The sequence below is a fragment of the Ptychodera flava genome, chromosome 1, assembly GCF_041260155.1.
Source record: "Ptychodera flava strain L36383 chromosome 1, AS_Pfla_20210202, whole genome shotgun sequence".
NCBI lineage: Eukaryota > Metazoa > Hemichordata > Enteropneusta > Ptychoderidae > Ptychodera > Ptychodera flava.
The window spans coordinates 3,960,334-3,976,107 of NC_091928.1; the positions used below are offsets into that span (position 1 = coordinate 3,960,334).

The 15,774-nt window shown below is 37.9% G+C and overlaps 1 protein-coding gene across 1 annotated transcript; it reads right to left on the reverse strand.

The window, feature by feature from the left end:
* Positions 1–7,415: 7,415 nt before the first annotated feature.
* LOC139150595 (protein ELYS-like) lies at positions 7,416–15,559 on the reverse strand. Its single transcript, XM_070723063.1, has 4 exons — positions 15,504–15,559; positions 9,325–9,448; positions 8,339–8,429; positions 7,416–7,702 (listed from the first exon to the last, which is right to left on the reverse strand). Exons 1-4 carry the CDS (start codon positions 15,557–15,559, stop codon positions 7,416–7,418), a joined length of 558 nt encoding a protein of 185 aa, XP_070579164.1.
* Between the last annotated feature and the right edge of the window lie 215 nt (positions 15,560–15,774).

Below are 15,774 nucleotides of genomic sequence, written 5' to 3' on the forward strand. Positions count from 1 at the left end.
TTGTCATGGACACACAAATGGACGAACGAACAGACATGGCCCAATCTATAAGCCCCCTGGACTTCATCTGTGGGGACTAAAAACTGTGTCACTGCATCCTTTTTGCAATATGAATACGATGAGAAACTAAATTTTTATTTTTCTTGGCCTTATACATGGGAGTCTATGGAGTTGCCTTATAAATGGGAGTCTATGGAATTGCCTTATACATGGGAGTCTATGGAGTTGCCTTATACATGGGAGTCTATGGACTGCCTTATATATGGGAGTCTATGGAGTTGAAAATTAAAAGTCCTCTAACATGGCCAAATTTGATCGCATGTGAAACAAATGGATGTGCACCTGTACGGGGTAGGGTACTATCTTTGTGCAAAGTTTGAAAGAAATTGACTGAGGCATGTCTGAGATATCTGCGTGAACCGACGGACGCACGCACACACGGACGGATGGACAGACCCAATCTATATAAACACCTGGTCACGCAAATAAGCAGACGAAAACAAAAGGGATTCAAACTATGTTACCTGGTCACTAGAAAAATGATAGATGGCGTTTCCCTCGTAACACTATACAGACGACACTTATCATATACTTATATATCATCCTGCATCTTGAAAATGAAAGACTGGTTGTATTCAAGATCTGCATACCATAACTTCTTTTCGATTCACTCATAGCGACTTCCTTGCAACACTTTTTGTACATTTTGGCTGCTGCCTTGCCAAGATAATCTCACCAATGTTTATTCACAAAGTTTTCACTTTTGTTGCTCAGTAGCATTTAGTAACCCTAACTTCATTTGAACAAGTCATTGTCAATAACATAGTCCCCACTTGTTCAAGGGTACTTTGATACTTTGAGAGGATATAAGAGTCCTGTTCAAAAGGTGGGTCTAGATTAAAATCACTGTGATACAGATTGGGGTTGCAGACAACTTAACAAAGTATAATGTCTTTGTTTGAAGTTGTTTCTTTATCAGTTTCAGCAAAGGTTATGCATATATATGTATAATAAAGGTCAAAGGTCACTAAGGTCACGTGACATTTTTAAAAAAAATTGTAACGCTAATTAATCCCTATATGCCAAAATTCAGACCTCTAGCTCTTTTGGCTTGCCCAGAATTAGATATGTGCACAATTAATGAGGTAAAGCATGTGTTATCATAAGGTCTCCCATGCTACTAAATATTAAGGACACAGCACTTGTGGTTACTTATTTATTGACATAAAAGTATATTTTAGGTAAATTGTTATCAAGGTCACATGACATTTTGTCAAAAAATTCTATCCTATAGTTATCAATATACCAAAAATCAGACATCCAGCTCTATTGGCTTGCTCAGAATTAGATATGTGCATAATTAATGAAGTACAATATGTGGCATCATAACGTGTTCCATTATACCAAATATGAAGGGTGTAGCACTTGTGATTACTGAGTTACGGACAAATATGTATATTTGAGGTCAAAGGTCATTAAGGTCACATGACATTTTGTAAAAAAAATTGTATTGCTAAGTTATCCCTCTATACCAAAATTCAGACCTCTAGCTATATTGGCTCGCTCAAAATTAGATATGTGCATAAATAATGAGGTACAATATTTGGCGCCATAAGGTGTCCCATCATACCATATATGAAAGGTGTAGCACTTGTGGTTACTGAGTTATGGACAAATATGTGTATACGTGTTGATGAAGGAGGAAATCTTTGACAGCCCACTTCAGGTCAGCCAGACCTAAAAAAAAAGGATTCCAACTTTCAAAGCAATCGGACAAGCTGTTTCAAAAAACAATACTTTTTTACTAAAATCTGAAAAAATTACCCAAAAATACAAACACACAAATATCATCCACAGTTGTACACACCTATATGATAAGGTCTCTTTAGTATACAAAATGAGAGTTAAACATGGAAATCCATGAGTTAACATTTACTATTGGCTGGCCATACAGATATCAGCTTTTCGCCGTTTATATGCAGCCTCAAGAGAGAGCTTTGTTGGGTGACTTGCATCCCCTCTGGGAGACAGTTGCAGTTATTAGTTTTGTGCATCTCACTGAATGTATCATATAATTAAACGTAAAAATTAACATCTTTCTGATACATTTTATGAGGTGTACATTATGCGACGATGATTTCCAGTGCAGTTATCAGAACTCAGCTTTAAGTTATTTACTGTTACTATTTGGTATGTGAACAAGAACTTGTTTTCCTTTTTTTTTAGAGTTCACTGGATGTTGTTGTTGATAACTAGAACAACATCACAGTCACCATGGCAAGTTTTGCTTAAAGCAAAGTTGCAAAGAACAACAATGCCATTTCCCTTTGGCAAGTTTTGATTTATGATTTGCTTTAATGTTCGCATAAAATGCAGCGTTTAGATCCCTAGTGCTGCCATTCATCACCTTAGTGCTTGTAACATTCTCTTGATTGGTACAGTCTCTCTGATAAAGTCCAGGAGACATGCTTTGACTGATAGCAGAATTCCATACAATTCCATACAATACCATTATATAAAAAATAATGTTGACGTAATCTTGTTTTATGAAATGTTCCAGCCCTTGATTTGACCTGTTCACCCCCATTCCCTGTAAACAGGTCCATGATCACCATTGATAACAATGGGTTTGGGCTAAACCATGGTGGTGAAAGGGTTAATACTTTATTGTCATTCATTTCCTACCATTTTCCATGATTGCTTTTTCCCACCATACATGCCAATTTTATGTATATAAGCAATATGACATGTGTGTATGGAACTTTTTTTATTATTTTTCAGGATCCTTGAGTGTATGGACAGTATGTGCAACAGTGCAGATCCAACAAAATATACTCAGTTTGCACGGAAACTCACAAAATCTGATAATATATGTGGTGTACAGGTTCAGGTAAGATATTGCACAGCTTGTACCGTTATATTGTATTGTACCTCACAAGAACGATGACAAGCTTTCAAAATTGGGAGCTCATTTACTTAACACACTGATGAAAGACCTCTAAATATACATGTGTCATGATTGCATAGCATGTGATGTTTGTCAATGTAACAAATGTTTTTCAGAATCAGACAAGTAATTTTCTCCAGAAGCATACCAGTGGCACAGCGAGTAAAATTGTTATATGCTATTCTTTACCTTAAAAAGTTCATGAATTAAGACACAAATTCTGAATATTTCTACACTTTAATTGTGGTCAGTAATAAGTAAAAATATCAGGGGTACATGCAAGAAGTTTTTCCATGTTATGCTACATTGTCTTTGGTGTGTTTTTAGCAGTCAGCTCTTTTGGACTGTATATGACATTCGACTTACATCAAGTAATTTCAAGCAAAGCATATCAATAAAATGTTGAAGATTTCATTTATTCAAAATGAATTCTGTGCTGTATTCTATAAAAGTGCTTAAAACACTTATGATTTCAAGTTCATGAATCATTGGTTTCTGAAAACAGATTCTTACGAAAGCTGACAATGTTTCTTATAAATATGTTTTAATGATATGTAATAAGGTATTTGCTTTCTCTGTTCCAGAGCAGACCAATGGATATGATTGTTGCATTCATGTTTGTATGAATATACTGAATATCGCATCATGGATAACTTCATTCAGGTAATAATCCTAATTGATTACCTTATTTGATCATTTCAGTCACTGATTGCCCTGTATATAGACAAGCTCAGTGAGTGATGTATTGAACGTCGCCATACGAGATTCAAATACATCACTCACTGAGGCTAAGTCCATACATGCTCTGTAGTATTTTGGTTACAACACTATTATTATACATCTTTCTTCATTAAACACCTAATTTTACATTAACTTTGTAAGACAAAAGGGACATGCCCACCGGCGATGGTTTGTGGCTTGAAAAGCAGGGCATGGTGACTAAATAGAACTTTCTTTAAGATACGTAAATCCGTGTCACCTATATCGTGACTCTGCATACATACAAATATGAAGAGTTGAAGGACAATAGGATGCCTTAGTTTACAGCAGTATAGGTACATAATAATATTGGTATTGGTATTTTATTCTAATTTCCAGATTCTTGCTAAAGCAGGTGATCATGCTCAAGAGGTGAAATTGGATATGAAATACGGCTAGTTTTCAATCGGATTCAAACCCACAACATACGGCATCGGTCGCCTAGCTGAGAAATGCAGCTGTATTCCAGGAAGTTGTCAGGGATATGCTGTATTATTGCCAGTCCTAACAAGCTCTTACGTTTGACTAGTTTACAGGTTTTTCTTCCTGGGCATGTGCAGTTTATCATGTGCAGTTTCTCAGTTGATCCATGCAGCATCGATGTAATAATATCCATGAGTATTGTAACTTCTCATCACAGTATGCAGCTGCTTATTGTCAGCGTGGTAATGTGAAACACTTGTTATGAAAATGTAACCTAAAAATTATTTGTGAGTATTCAAGAATGTCATGTTATGTCCAGGGGACTCTGATTTACTTATGTGAATTTAGAAAAGTCAATGTTCACTACTAGGTAGGGAAGAGCATAAAAAATAAAATGCCTTGCTCGATGAAATACATGTTGCACTGTACGATAATTTTCCCACAATGCACTGTGATTTGTCCTCACGCAGGTTGAGTTGCGCAGATAATAATAAACAAGTCATTGACAATGACATAGTCCCCACTTGTAATAGGAGTATTAGTCTTGATGGGGCAGGGAAATGTGGTCATTTAGAAGTATCACTGGAGTGTGTATGTTGAGATCTATGGGCACTATGTGGTTGTTCCCAATTTGAAACACATGAGGCATGTCTAAGTTATGGTTCAAAATCGGGAAAAAAGATCAGCCAAGAAATACATATGCGCATAATAATGAGGTACAAGATGTGACATCTTAAGGTCTAATATCCTATCAGAATTGGAGGGTATAGAACTTGTGGTTACTGAGTTATGCATATATATGTATAATCAAGGTCAAAGGTCTTAAGGTCACGTGACATTTTGAAAAAAAATTGTATTGCTAATTAATCCCTATATGCCAAAAATCAGACCTCTAGCTCTATTCCCTTGCCCAGAATTAGATGTGTGCATAATTAATGAGGTAAAGCGTGTGTTGTCATAAGGTCTCCCACCCTACTAAATATAAAGGACATAGCACTTGTGGTTACGTATTTATCACATAAACGTATATTTCAGGTCAAAGGTCATCAAGGTCACATGACATTTGGTCAAAACATTTCTATCCTATAGTTATCCCTATATACCAAAAATCAGACATCCAGCTCTATGGGCTTGCTCAGAATTAGATATATGCATAATTAATGAGGTACAGTATGAAGCATCATAAGGTCTCCCATCATACTATATATGAAGGGTGTACCACTTGTGGTTACTGAGTTATGGACAAATATGTATATTTGAGGTCAAAGGTCACCGAGGTCACGTGACATTTTGTCAAAAAAATTGTATTGCTAAGTTATCCCTATATACCAAAAATCAGACCTCTAGCTCTATTGACTCGCTCAAAATTAGATATGCGCATAATTAATGAGGTACAATATGTGGCGTCATAAGGTGTCCCATCATACCATACATGAAGGGTGTCGCACTTGTGGTTACTGAGTTATGGACAAATATGTATATTTGAGGTCAAAGGTCACCGAGGTCACGTGACATTTTGTCAAAAAATTGTATTGCTAAGTTATCCCTATTTACCAAAAATCAGACCTCTAACTCTATTGGCTTGCTCAAAATTAGATATGTGCATAATTAATGAAGTACAATATGTGGCGTCATCAGCTGTCCCATCATACCATATATGAAGGGTGTAGCACTTGTGGTTACGGAGTTATGGACAAATATGTATATTTGAGGTAAAAGGTCACCAGGGTCACATGGCATTTTGTCAAAAAATTGTATTGCTAAGTTATCCCTATGTACCAAAAATCAGACCTCTAGCTCTATTGGCTCGCTCAAAATTAGATATGTGCATAATTAATGACGTACAATATGTGGTGTCATACTCATAAGCTGTCCTATCATACCATATATGAAGGGTGTAGCACTTGTGGTTACTGAGTTATGGACAAAATATGTATATTTGAGGTCAAAGGTCACCAAGGTCACGTGACATTTTGTCAAAATATCATAGATATCTGCGTGAACGGATGGACTCACGGATGGACTCACGGACGGACATGACCCAATGTATACGCTCCCTGGACCTTCATCCGTGGGGACTAAAAACTGTGTCACTGCATCCTTTTTGCAATATGAATAAGATGAGAAACTAAATTTTTATTTTTCTTGGCCTTATACATGGGAGTCTATGGACTGCCTTATACATGGGAGTCTATGGACTGCGTTATACATGGGAGTCTATGGAGACTGCCTTATACATGGGAGTCTATGGAGGTGAAAACTAAAAAGTCATCTAACACGGCCAAATTTGATCGCATTGTGAAACAAATCGACGTGCATCTGTATGGGGTAGGGTACTTTCCTTGTGCAAAGTTTGAAAGAAATTGACCAGGGCATGTCTGAGATATCTGCGTGAACGGACGCACGCACGGACGGATGCACGCACGGACATGACCAAACCTATAAGTCCCCCCGGACGGTGTCGTGGGGACTAACAAGCATGATGCCATTTACTTGAATGCATAGCACACAGTGGTCAACATTTTGTTGTAGCAATCTTTATTTTCTTTGTCACATGATTAGTTTTTGAAAATGACGGGAAATCTAAAATGATGTTAAAACCTTTGAATTTACATGTCACTTCTGACACTTATGACAGTGTTATACACTTCTTCAGTCTTTAACGGGTCTTAATCAAAAGGAACTCTTAGAAAACAGGGGATATTTTGAGATCAGTTTATTGCACATTTGCAGCTTTTGGGGCTTTAACGTACCACACCATTCAGAACCATTATAAGACAAAAGGATGCTATTTCTGAAGTCAAAAGTCAGCCAGACTTGCTAAGAATTTACACCATGCCAGCAACAGGAATGGATACTATTCAAATGTGACTCTTGTTAGAAATTTGGATCAAATATTTGAATAGTAACACCACAGTGTGCTCATAGCTTTATTACTAGTTTGTCTTTTTGAACAGTAAACATATCACTGACATGTGACCTATTTCACACCTGGTTCACAGGGGAACAGTAAAACTTGATGTTCTACCTCCGTGATGAATGCCTTTCTTTTGTCAGAACTGTGGCCAGGAAACTGGAAGCTGTGGAACTGACACTGAGGGCGCTCTTTCACAGCTAATCAACCAGCATGGTAGAATATTTTTGCGTAATAATTTGATGTTTTCAGGAAGAGTTGGATGTAAAGCGTGGATACATGATTACTTCAAGTTCAAAAATTATTCACTCATAACTCTTTCACACACGTTGATCACCCTTTACACCAAGCTTTACAGAAGCCAAAATACAATCAACATACACCACACTGTATGCACGTTGTATCTCTAAAGTTTTCAAAAAGACCACTTACCTTGTTCAGTGGTGGTCCCTGACTGATCCAGCAATGCCTGGAGATCAATACCATATGATTCAAATGCAAAGCATGCTGGTCCAGCAACTGGGTGGACTGTTTATCGAGGTGAGTTCCATATCCATCATAGAGAGGCATGCACACTCTGTCAATAGATTCCTTGATGCTCGCAACTTTATTCCAGGCCCAATCCAGGATAGTCCGCAAAGTACAGCCGGAAGAAAATCCTGAAAAGTGGAGTATATGCTTACGATTCCTGATCAGTTTCCTGGGATGGATAACAAATGTGTGCTTTATGGATAGACTTAAATCACTCACTGCTTAATTTCTGGCATTTTCATTGGAAGTACCGTAAACATTTTGAATTAGCTGCATGCTTTTTCAGAGATTTCTGATTTCTGATATCCTAACTACAGTAAATATAGGGAAAAGTTTAAATTAGCGACATCTCAAATTAGTGAATTGACAGATTTAGCTAAATTTGCTAAAAGGGATGCTTGCCAAAAATATCACTGCAATGTCTGGTGTGAGCATTTTTGTCATTTTTTTTTCATGCTGATGATCATTTTTGCAAGCTAAGGGCGTACTTCATGATAAAAAGTCACACTCCGACTACTGCTGTGTTCTATGGAAAACAGATGATGAAGATGCTATGTTAAAGCAGCACAAACAACTACATATGGATAAACAGGATGCACAGGAATACACACAGTTTTATCTATCTTTGCACATTGTTTAGTCTGTACTATGGTTTATTCGAATTCCAAGTCTAGCCCATTGAAATAATAATTCTGACCTTGCAGTGTAGACAAACTTTCTAATTTTATGAAATTAGAAACTGTCAGCATATAACAAACTCTCACCTCCTTCACTCCACACAGTGATAGACGCTATCAAAAAGCCTACCATATTATTCTCCAATGCCACCGTCAGCAGTGCATCACGTTGCAGTTGCTAGAGAAGACAGAATACAACTTTGTCAGTTGCCAGGGGGCCAAAATATTACTTTGTGCGAGACAGTTGCTATTCATGATACATGAGTGATTTTTTTATAACTTTTCAACAATATTAGACTGATTCTTGGCTTTGGTAATAGATACACGACAGATATGGTTCCTGTTTGACTTCTGAAGTATGTTGCAATCTCAACCCTTTACCTGCCAGACAGTATCACTTCCCCATCTGCCAAGTCAGTAAAAAGCAGTTTTGAGCCAAAACCATATGTATTTTCACCCACTTGGCTTGGTATGTTATAGCAGCTTTAGTCTGTAAAAATCATGTTTACAGTATCTCTGTCTTCAGGGACCTTCAAATCTTCAAGTTTTTGTTAAAATGCACCATATGGGACATGTTTTGCTTCACTAGTTTTAACCAACTTGACCTGATGGTGAAATATGAACTTGGCAGGAAAAGGGTTAAAAGAATCTAATCTCTTGAAAGATCTACCAACAACTTCCCTTTTATCTGTTGCTACTTCAATGTCTTTTAGCTGTGTATGATACTGGTGGATCAAAAAATTAAAAACAGGGGTAAAAGGTTGCATGGATCAAATGACAAATACAACTGCTATCTACAATTTTGTACGCATGACACTAAGGAATCTGTCAGAAAGGTCATTTGTGATTCAGTCACTGAGTTTCAAATATTCTGGTTGCTTCATTTTCCAATCAGACAGTGAGGTACATTTCTTAACGTCTCAAACACTCTGAATATTAAGTGATGGATTCCTCCTTTTCAAAGCCATGGTTTCTGCCATTTCTGTTGTGTTCAATGGGAGTTTGGACCTACACACATTAGCATGCAGGGTGGTGCAGATGTTGGAATTCAAATCAGGCAGTGGAATACTTACCACTGGAATGCCAGTTGCTAGGTGATCCATGTTCCGTGGCAGAAGTCCCGCAATCCAACATAGGTTGAAGTATTCCTTAGGATCTTGCAGTATCTGGGGACCCACTTTACCATATTGGCCAGGGCTGAAATTTTAGGACAAATGAATTATCATTTACAGAGATTTCCTCTTAATTTTATCATTGCATGTAAAAATTTTGGGGATCCGTGGTGGTAATCTATTTGATTTGAACACTACCATTGAAACTACCGATATTCATGTTTTATCATATACCTATGCCCTGTATTGTGTCTGTACTGAGTTCAGTGACATGATTTATCATGTTGATTTGCATGTCAATAAAGTGTCATACGCGTGTTGATTGCATATGAAAGGAATGATCGATGCATCTTTCTTTCATTCAATTGAATACTTGCATATAGAAAAGTGATACGACCTGTTGATTTACATAACAAAGCCTGATACGGCCTGTTGATTTGCATACCGGACTACTTACATGGTGGCGCCCTAATCAAAACAAACCATGGTGCTATGATTTTGACTTTGACTACGATATCATGTCCGATCTCCAAAAGTGGCAGGGTTTTGAAGCACAGGGAAATGCGGGGTAACTAAATAAAACACGTGTCGATATCGGATTAACCTGCTAGTAGTGCTACCAATTTGAACAAATTAAAGAGCAGAGCATCACACCGTACGGGCACTGACAGATCGATGACAGACCAGCTGTTCCGTCTATGCGCAGACGACAAGCAAACGTGCTATAGGACATACCGGAGGACCGGCAAATTCAAAAGCATATCATGGTATCATGTATTCATGGTAAATGCGTTCTGGAAAATAATACCAAACACAACACTTGCATGTACCATACTGATTCGGTAGATATCCTACATGTTTGATGACAGAGTTCAGGCATTTCTCTGCTCAACCGTAAAATAATTGTCAATGAGCCAGCTGATAGATTACGTCAGACGCTAGTATATCAATCCGCCTTAGCAAGATGATGCAAACAAATGTAGTCCTTTAAGAAAAAGTCATTGACAATGACATAGTCCCCACTTGTAATAGGAGTATTAGTCTTGAGGGGGCAGGGAAATGAGGTCATTAAGAAGTATCACTAAAGTGTATATGTTTAGATCTATGGACACATAGGTCTATGTCATTGTTCCCAATTTGAAACAAGAGGCATGTCTAAGTTATGGTTCTAAATCGGGAAAAAAGATCAAACCTCTAGCTGTATTGGCCAGCCAAGAAATACATATGTGCATAATAAATGAGGTACAAGATGTGACATCTTAAGGTCTATTATCCTATCAAATGGAAGCGTAAAGAACTTGTGATTACTGAGTTATGCATATATATGCATATTCAAGTCAAAGGTCATCAAGGTCACGCGACATTTTGAAAAAAAAAACATTGTATTGCTAATTAATCCATATATGCCAAAATTCAGACCTCTACCTCTATTGGCTTGCCCACAATTATATATGGGCATAATTAACGAGGTAAAGCATGTGTTGTCATAAGGTCTCCCATCCTACTAAATATAAGGACATAGCACTTGTGGTTACTTATTTATTGACATAATCGTGTATTTTAGGTAAAAGGTTATCGAGGTCACATGACATTTTGTCAAAAAATTTCTATCCTATAGTCTATCCCTATATAGTAAAAATCATACATTTACCTCTATTGGCTTGTTCAAAATTAGATATGCACATAATGAATGAGGTACAATATGTGGTGTCATCAGGTGTCCCATCATACCAAATATGAAGGGTGTAGCACTTGTGGTTCCTGAGTTATGGAGTTGAGGAGGCATCATGGGCCAGTGGCTAGAGCAGTGGACTCACGATCAAAGGATGGTGAGTTCGAGCCCCGGCATGGCTGAGGTGTTGTGTCCTTGGGCAAGGCACTTTATTCCTCATTGCTTCTGCCCACCCAGGAGTGATGGGTACCTGGTAGGACAGAGGTTGTTATGTGTGCGTTTAGCTCTGCTGCGCTTATTGGCTGCACATGTGAGCTGTTGTCTGCTCCCAGGGAGTTGAGTGGTATCATATTAGGTCCAGTGACCAGGGGTAATAATAATTGTAAAGCGCCTTGATCACATCTACTTGTGGATATGTGCGCTATATAAGAACCAAATATTATTATTATATTATTATATGTATATTTGGGGTCAAAGGTCACCGAGGTCACGTGACATTTTGTCAAAAAAATTGTATTGCTAAGTTATCCCTACATACCAAAATCAGACCTCTAGCTCTATTGGCTCGCTCAAAATTAGATATGCACATAATTAATGAGGTACAATATGTGGCGTCATAAGATGTCCCATCATACCATATATGAAGGGTGTAGCACTTGTGGTTACTGAGTTATGGACAAATATGTATATTTGAGGTCAAAGGTCACCAAGGTCACGTGACATTTTGTCAAAAAAATGTATTGCTAAGTTATCCCTATATACCAAAAATCAGACCTCTAGCTCTATTCGCTCACTCAAAATTAGATATGTGCATAATTAATGAGGTACAATATGTGGCGTCATAAGGTGTCCCATCATACCAAATATGAAGGGTGTAGCATTTGTGGTTACTGAGTTTTGGACAAATATGTATATTTGAGGTCAAAGGTCATTGAGGTCACATTACATTTTTCAAAATAATTGTATTGCTAAGTTATCCCTATATACCAAAATCAGACCTCTAGCTTTTTTGGCTCGCTCAAAATTAGATATGCGCATAATTAATGAGGTACAATATGTGGCGTCATAAGGTGTCCCATCATACCAAATATGAAGAGTGTAGCACTTGTGGTTGCTGAGTTATGCACAAATATGTATATTTGAGGTCAAAGGTCATTGAGATCACTTGACATTTTGTCAAAAAAATTGTATTGCTAAGTTATCCCTACATACCAAAAATCAGACCTCTGGCTCTATTGGCTCGCTCAAAATTAGATATGCACATAATTAATGAGGTACAATATGTGGTGTCATAAGGTGTCCCATCATACCAAATATGAAGGGTGTAGCATTAGTGATTACTGAGTTATGGACAAATATGTATATTTGAGGTTAAAGGTCACCAAGGTCACGTGACATTTGTCAAAAAAATTGTATTGCTAAGTTATCCCTACATACCAAAAATCAGACCTCTAGCTCTATTGGCTCGCTCAAAATTAGATATGCACATAATTAATGAGGTACAATATGTGGCGCCATAGGGTGTCCCATCATACCATATATGAAAGGTTTACCACTTGTGGTTACTGAGTTATGGACAAATATGTATATTTGAGGTAAAAGGTCACCAAGGTCACATGACATTTTGTCAAAAAAATTGTATTGCTAAGTTATCCCTATATACCAAAAATCAGACCTCTGCTCTTATGGCTCGCTCAAAATTAGATATGCACATAATTAATGAGGTACAATATGTGGCATCATAGGGTGTCCCATCATACCATATATGAAAGGTTTACCACTTGTGGTTACTGAGTTATGGACAAATATGTATATTGAGGTCAAAGGTCACCAAGGTCACATGACATTTTGTCAAAAAAATTGTATTGCTAAGTTATCCCTACATACCAAAAATCAGACCTCTGGCTCTATTGGCTCGCTCAAAATTAGATATGCACATAATTAATGAGGTACAATATGTGGTGTCATAAGGTGTCCCATCATACCAAATATGAAGGGTGTAGCATTAGTGATTACTGAGTTATGGACAAATATGTATATTTGAGGTTAAAGGTCACCAAGGTCACGTGACATTTTGTCAAAAAAATTGTATGCTAAGTTATCCATATATACCAAAAATCAGACCTCTAGCTCTATTGGCTCGCTCAAAATTAGATATGCACATAATTAATGAGGTACAATATGTGGCGTCATAGGGTGTCCCATCATACCATATATGAAAGGTTTACCACTTGTGGTTACTGAGTTATGGACAAATATGTATATTCGAGGTCAAAAGGTCACCAAGGTCACATGACATTTGTCAAAGTGTCTGAGATATCTGCGTGAACGGATGGACTCACGGACTGACATGACCCAATCTATGAGCCCCTGGACTTTATCTGTGGGACTAAAAACTGTGTCACTGCATCCTTTTTGCAATATGAATACGATGAGAAACTAAATTTTATTTATCTTGGCCTTATACATGGGAGCCTATGGACTGCCTTATACATGGGAGTCTATGGACTGCCTTATACATGGGAGTCTATGGACTGCCTTATACATGGGAGTCTATGGACTGCCTTATACATGGGAGTCTATGGTCTGCCTTATACATGGGAGTCTATGGAGGTGAAAACTAAAAAGTCCTCTACCACGGCCAAATTTGATCGCATTGTGAAACAAATCGACGTGCATCTGTATGAGGTATGGTACTATCCTTGTACCAAGTTTGAACGAAATCGCTCCAGGCGTCTCTGAGATATCTGCGTGAACGGACGGACGGACGCACGCACGGACGGACGCACGGACATGACCAAACCTATAAGTCCCCCCGGACGGTGTCCGTGGGGACTAAAAATGACCCCGTCTGCCCATAGGCTCAGTGCATGCGAGCGAAGCGAAGCAAAGAGTCGTACATTGTGTTGTTGTGATCGGTATCACGATAAATTGACCTGGCTTTCCTACTTTCGAATTTGATTTTGCGGAATTATTTCAGTGAAATATAGACAGAATTCACAAATTTTCTTTAAAAAAATAATTTCAATACAAGTTTTTACAATGTGTAGTACTTTGTTTCCAAAAGACGACTCAATTTTTATGCACAACAGCGACTGATCAGGAATAGCAAGTACGCGTATGCTAATATCTATCCAGGACTTAATTGGTCTAGACACGTGCGTGTTCTATACTACCACTATGGGAAGGCCTCATTAACTTAGGAATACCCTACTTCCCTAGAGGATCAATTTCACAGTCCTGCCTTTCCTACAATGGCACTACAATGGCACCAGCTGGATTAGATAAACATAACACTGGGACATTCACACCTTGGGGATTAAAAGTCTTCTGTTTGTCACCTGAGTTGCTCAGGCAAGGACTCGGGTTGCAGGTACCATGCAAGTTAATGCAGTCGTCCCCTAATGGTACGCATACGCACAAAACGCACGCTTTCATTTTACATGCCCGATTGTTGACGATACTCTAGTATTCTACGTGCGTTGAGTTACCCGTCAAGTACAGTTTTAGAAAAAGTGTTATTTCCAGTTTATGTTCAGAGGTCTCTGGTGAAATTTTCTTTCTTTTGAGTGGCAAATCTTGAAGTAAATTTCAAGTTCACATCAAAGACGTCAAGTAAATTTTGGCATAACATTTTGTGAACTATTGGCAATTTTAAATGCTAAGACCAAATCCAAGAAAGTGACAGTCTATGGAAGCAGCTGCCAAGGCAAGTTACTTGCTCAGGAAATGTTCCTGTGGAAATGAAGGGCAAGGTTGTCCTTCTTCACCTTCTACTTCAATTCTAGATATTTCCTAAGAACTTTTGATTAAAATTTTTGGATTTTGTTGCAATATTTTGGATGGTGTTAATGATTATAAGCAATTTGAAAAACTGAAAACTGTGTTCTTTGCAAATGGTTTGTTCACGCTTTTATGCTGTTGGAAGCTGTGATATTGTTCTAACAAATATGGTGAGATCAATAAATCAGGCTAAAAGTGCCTCTCCCGGTGATTCTATGCTTAAAAATTTCTTTCGTAAATTTAAGTTGTTGAAATCACGAGTAAATATGGTCAATGGACTTGGGCTTAATGTCGATAAAACTGCTACAATGGGTCCAAACCAAATACGGTCAGCTGTCAGGCTTATGTTGTCATTTGAAAGGGAAGGGGTCGAGTCATGTCAATGCTGCAGTTTCTCTTTTATTTTCTTCTGAGCGAACAGAGTTTTCAAAATAAAAAAGCAAAAGTTATGCAGCAAAGATAATAAAACAACACAAATAAACAATAGGTGAAAAGCTTTCTGGATGTGATGAAGTTGGTCTTTTGAGAGCACGTCTTAAATCAGACAAAGATTTTGCACGTGTGCTTTTAACTCAGGATTTTTTTAAAGAAGCTGCAGTATCAACTGATTTTGACATCCTGACCCTTTCTGTGAAACTGGCCTTGACTTCAGCACTTTAGGACTGTAGTGAGAGTGAGGACAAACTTCATGAGGACTTTCATCTCTGGTCTGACCGGGAGGCAGAACATATGTTCCTGCATCTTGGGGGAGGTCTTTCTGAAAATGATTACGACTGTCTGGAAAAATCACTGAGATCAAAAAATAATGTGTCAAGAATCCCAAGACTCTCAAATTTAAAAATAGTGACAACATCACTGTTCGCTCCCATATAGTTATCAAAACAAGTCAACAATTGTATGAAACACAGGACATACACATACAGACAGACTGACATACACAGACTGGCACAGAGTGT

Bases quoted from the DNA above. Each gene is read 5' to 3' on its own strand.
- LOC139150595 (XM_070723063.1), bottom strand. From the start codon at position 15,559: ATGCAGGAACATATGTTCTGCCTCCCGGTCAGACCAGAGATGAAAGTC. The intron at 8,430-9,324 runs GTAAGTATTCCA...TGTCTTCTCTAG, and splicing joins TAGCAACTGGCATTCCAGTG to CAACTGCAACGTGATGCACT. The intron at 7,703-8,338 runs GTGAGAGTTTGT...TCCACTTTTCAG, and splicing joins CACTGTGTGGAGTGAAGGAG to GATTTTCTTCCGGCTGTACT.